The 4,285-nt window shown below is 61.7% G+C and overlaps 1 protein-coding gene across 1 annotated transcript; it reads left to right on the plus strand.

Moving 5' to 3' along the window:
• Positions 1–1,455: 1,455 nt before the first annotated feature.
• Positions 1,456–4,262, plus strand: B0H18DRAFT_1132168 (uncharacterized protein; the record flags this gene model as incomplete). Its single annotated transcript, XM_048035540.1, has 8 exons — positions 1,456–1,533; positions 1,589–1,793; positions 2,080–2,395; positions 2,448–2,489; positions 2,575–2,732; positions 3,286–3,371; positions 3,954–4,108; positions 4,163–4,262. Coding segments are annotated over 8 exons (1,140 nt in total), but the record flags the coding sequence as incomplete, so codon positions are not given.
• Positions 4,263–4,285: the final 23 nt, after the last annotated feature.

Consider the following 4,285-nt stretch of genomic DNA (forward strand, 5'->3'; position numbering starts at 1 on the left):
GTCGTCCCTGGGGACATGCAGTCTCCATCATTTGTTACAACGAGAGCGAGATCATGTTGGGTAGGAACCGCCCGCAAGGCCGTGGACGCTCTTGGAAACCGCAGGAATGACCAGACAGTACTCCTGGACGCGAGTATGGTCCGACATACCGCTGGTACATTCCTTCGTCACGGCCCTGCGTCTAGACCACTGACACTGATCGCGCGCGTGTCAGTGTTGGGTTTTACGGCTTCGCGGGATCCGTCGAGGCGGTGGAGCAGGCCAGAGCGGACGGAGAGGACGAGGCTGGCGAGATACATACACGCACAATACGGAGTTTGGACCGCGGGTCGATCATCGTAGATCGACGGAAGGATCGAGACTTGGACCGCTCGCCTTTCCAAGAGGGCGAGACGATACGGCGGGTGTAGACGGCAAGGCCAAATGAGAGTCGTGTGCTCCATGCTTTGGGGACACAGTGTACAGAGATCGACAATGATAATTCGAGGGACGTACGCGTTCGGAAGACATGCGCCCGTGGTGTGCCCGCAAGTCCACGACGTGAGTGATACAGCGTACACCGACGGTTACGCGCGGTGAAACAGCCCTGCTGTGGCGCCGCATCTGTGGAGATACGAGCGTAAGTGTATGGAAGATGCACAGGGACGTACGCGGGGATGGCGATGCGCCCACGAGTGGAGACTGGCGCACCGTACCTTCTGTGGCGCCGTCGGTGTGGGAGAAGGGCCTGAGGTGCGTGCGGGATGTGACTGAGAGGTGGGCAGGCGGGGGCCCAGAGAGATGGCCGTCTCGAAGCCTAAAAGCGAGGACGGCGTGCGTGAACGAGGCCGGGTCGGCCGGGTCGTCCAGTCAACCAGGCGGAGTCTGCAGGGGTGCGGACGACGGAGGTGGTGTTGGGGAGGTGCAGGCAGCGTCGAAGGGGAGCCGTGTCGTAAGCGGGGCAGGGCAGCTTCTCAGGCGGATACACGGACACGCTGGGGACAGCGAGCCAGAGCGTGCGGCGGTCGCGCAGGCAAGGACTCGCCGAGGACAGCGAGGGCGACGTTGGGAGAGCACATGACTGGGAGGGAGGAGGGCGTCAAGAAAAGCGAGCGTGGTCACTGCCTTGGCTGTCATCTTGGTGGTTGTTCTCGCCGTCCTTGTCGTTGCCGCCGTCGCGCGCTGCCCCGCCATTCCTTTCGTCACCCAGTTGGCCAGCCTGCGAGCCAGAGCGTGGCCAGCGACCAAGCCGCCGAGCGAGCTTGTCACCGCAACGCAGTCGCAGTTGCACCGCAGGGAGGAGCGTGGCGGTGAGTGTGCTGCCTGTTTGGGAGTAGCGCGCATGTTCATCCGCGTGCCCTCGCGACCTTTTTCTCTCCCGTCTCCTGCCTTCACGACCTCGTCCACGACCGCCTCGTCCCCGCCGTCTGCGCGCACAGCGATACCCTGTCTGTCGTCCACAGTCAGCGCAGCACCATGTCCCAGTTCGGCGACTTTGCGCCTCTCTGCCATACCGTCCCCTCCTATCCCTGGTGCAATCTCTTCTACCGCCAGGTCCGTATCTCCCTCCGCCGCGCCCGCACCTGCCCTTACCGCCATTTTCACGCAGATTGTACACGCAAACGCGTCGCTCCTCGCAAACGCATCCGCCAACGCGACAGAGGCCCCCGTCGGTGTCAACCCCCAGTGCGGTATCCTCCGCGTCGGCGCCGACGGTTCCATCGGCAACGTCGCCAACATCGTCGTCTGCGCAGTCAGCATCCTCTTCACCCTCTTCTTGATCGTATGGACGAGTAGGAGAAGGGCCGCTGTCGGTGAGTCTCTCTCTTTTCTACCCTGTGGGTCCCTGTGCTTTTCTGTGGTCGCCCCGTCTTCGCCGCTCGATGACGCCCTCCCCGCGCTGCTTCCCGAGCCAGTGCTATTCTCGGCCGCGCACATCCTCCGGCCATCTAACCTGCCTTCCGTCCCTCCGTACGCCTCGCGTGGACGCCCCAAAACACGACGCCGACCGGTCTTTCGTCCCTCCCACGCTACTCTGCGCCGTCTCGACCTTCTCCTTATCGTTCTCGTGCACACGACGGAGCCTCTTACACTTCCCAGTTCTGTTTCACTATCTGGGTCTGTCTCGCGAAGCCGTCCCTCTCCAAGCGATGGCCGACACTCCTCCGTATGCTCGTCTTACTCTCCATTTCCCGCCGGAATGCCTCGTCTTGGCACCACCCACTCCCCGGTATCGCGACTTGCGCCCTCCGGCGACGCCCTATGCCTCGGCACTGCGCGGATCACGAGACCACGGCCTTCGCTCTCTGCCGGCGTTCGCGGACGCCTTGGCATTCCTGGAAGCGCGTCCCGCTGAGGGCCCCCCAATCGCCGGTTTATCGCCTCGTTTTCGCTTCTTATTGCGAATCACGCGTTCGTCCGCTCAATGGCGATCTCGCGGGCTCTACAGCCGTCTCACACTCCGTCAGGGTCATCTCGATCCTCTCCGGACACCCCACTGCTCGAGCGGTGTACGCTCAAAGTCCTGTGTTACTCTCGGGCTCTGGTGCATGCATGAGGGCTCACGAAGCCCACCGATCGATTACTGCTCATCAGGAAGCTACAGACGTTGCAGGGCATCACCTCTCAGTTCCAACTCGATCGCGGCATCTGTTCCATACACCGCGTTCCACTGTTCTCGGGACATGCACACACGGACGCATACATCACCACCACCACCACCACCACCAGCTCCGCCATCGAGGACCCTGACTGTACGCGTGTGGGCGACCGTTTTGTGGCCGCTACCAACACCGACACTCGTCTCCCACCCGAGGAAGCCCCACACGCGCGTGTCGACTAGACACGTCCGGCCGCTTTCCTGGCTCTTGGTCCTCTCCCGCGAGCCTCTGGCACGTCTCACGATCTGGCCGGGCTCTGTCGACGTTCGCGGGTCGTGTGAGGAGACGCGCGCTATCCCGATCGCCCCCTCATTGAACAGGTGGCTGTGCTAGGGGGCAATCATACGCGGCCGCTGCTCTCGCTTCCGCCTGGGCGTCGACGGACGAACATGACGCAGGGGTTCCGTTCGATTGACGGTGATCGACGTGCGGGCCCGGGGAGCCGCCCTCGATCGCGAGCTGACGGGACGCGCCCGACGGCGTAGCGCGTCCAATCCAATTCTCGATGGCTGTGCTCGAGCGCAGGCCTCTATCGCCGTAACCGTGTTCCCGGCCGTCCTTTCGTTTCGCGTTCTTCGATTCGTACTTCACTCTTGCTCTTGGCGTTGTACGACGAGCCCGCACTAACCCCATCGCGCATCTACAGGCCGCGCCGAGCTCCGCGAGTTCCTCGTGCTCTACTTGCTCACCCTGCCCTTCCAGCTCGTCACCACCGGCGCGTTCCTCGAGCAGGTGCGTTCCCCCGTCCCCAGGGCCGCTCAATCGCCGTGCTGACTGCGCTGCGCTGTGCCATGTCTGTTTTTTTGTTTGTCTACGCAGGGCTCTACAGCGCTCACGGCCGTGACGGCGATACACGCGGCCTCGTCGCGGCGACGTTCTGGGCGCTGCTCGGGACCGCGATCGTTAGCACGCAGGTGGTTGAGATGGGACGCTCAGTTCGCTGATCGTGAGTGCTATTTGCTTTGGTGCTTCTATTCCGTCCGGCGCCTTGTCGTGGTTGGTGTGGTCCGTTATGAGGTGAACAGGTTGTGTTGTCGTATGGTTGGCAGTGCTTGGGCCTGTGAGAGTGGAGTGACAGGACGGTAGAGTGTGCGGTTCTCCTCGTCTGGTGGGTTTAGCCCAAGGTATCTCACAGTGTTGTGCTCGGGCAATCACTTTCTGCCAGCTCGTTTGCTTGCGTCCAAACCGCCTCACGGGCTTGTTTGGGTCGTACATATCTCGTCTCGCGTTGCCTGACTAGCTGTTTAAGTACCATACTATGCTTCGGCTTCGTCTGGGCCCTTCAGCACCGATACTGACGCGCTTCACCGACAGCCGTTCAACTTCTTCATCCTCGCCTTCTTCGCGGTGACAACCTATATCGCACTCGACGTCGGCTTCTCGTTCACACACGTCTTCGGCCCGAGCAATCCTCTAAGCAGCGAAAGTAGCGTCCCGCTCTTTGTCTTGACTAGCATCTGGCCTGGCGCGTGAGTCCCGGCGTATCGCTTGTTATACAGATGTACTGAACGGTTCGACGCTAGCGCCGCGATCATTTACTTCTTGATCATGTTGTACGTCGTGCTGGGCATGCTGAACGAGGTCCGCCCGGTGTGGTACTTCGTGCTCGCCATGGTCATCTTTGTCCTCAGCCAACTAGACTTTTT

Source organism: Fomitopsis serialis (genome assembly GCF_022376445.1).
Source record: "Fomitopsis serialis strain Sig1Antser10 chromosome Unknown B0H18scaffold_802, whole genome shotgun sequence".
In the NCBI taxonomy this organism is placed as follows: Eukaryota; Fungi; Basidiomycota; class Agaricomycetes; order Polyporales; family Fomitopsidaceae; genus Fomitopsis; species Fomitopsis serialis.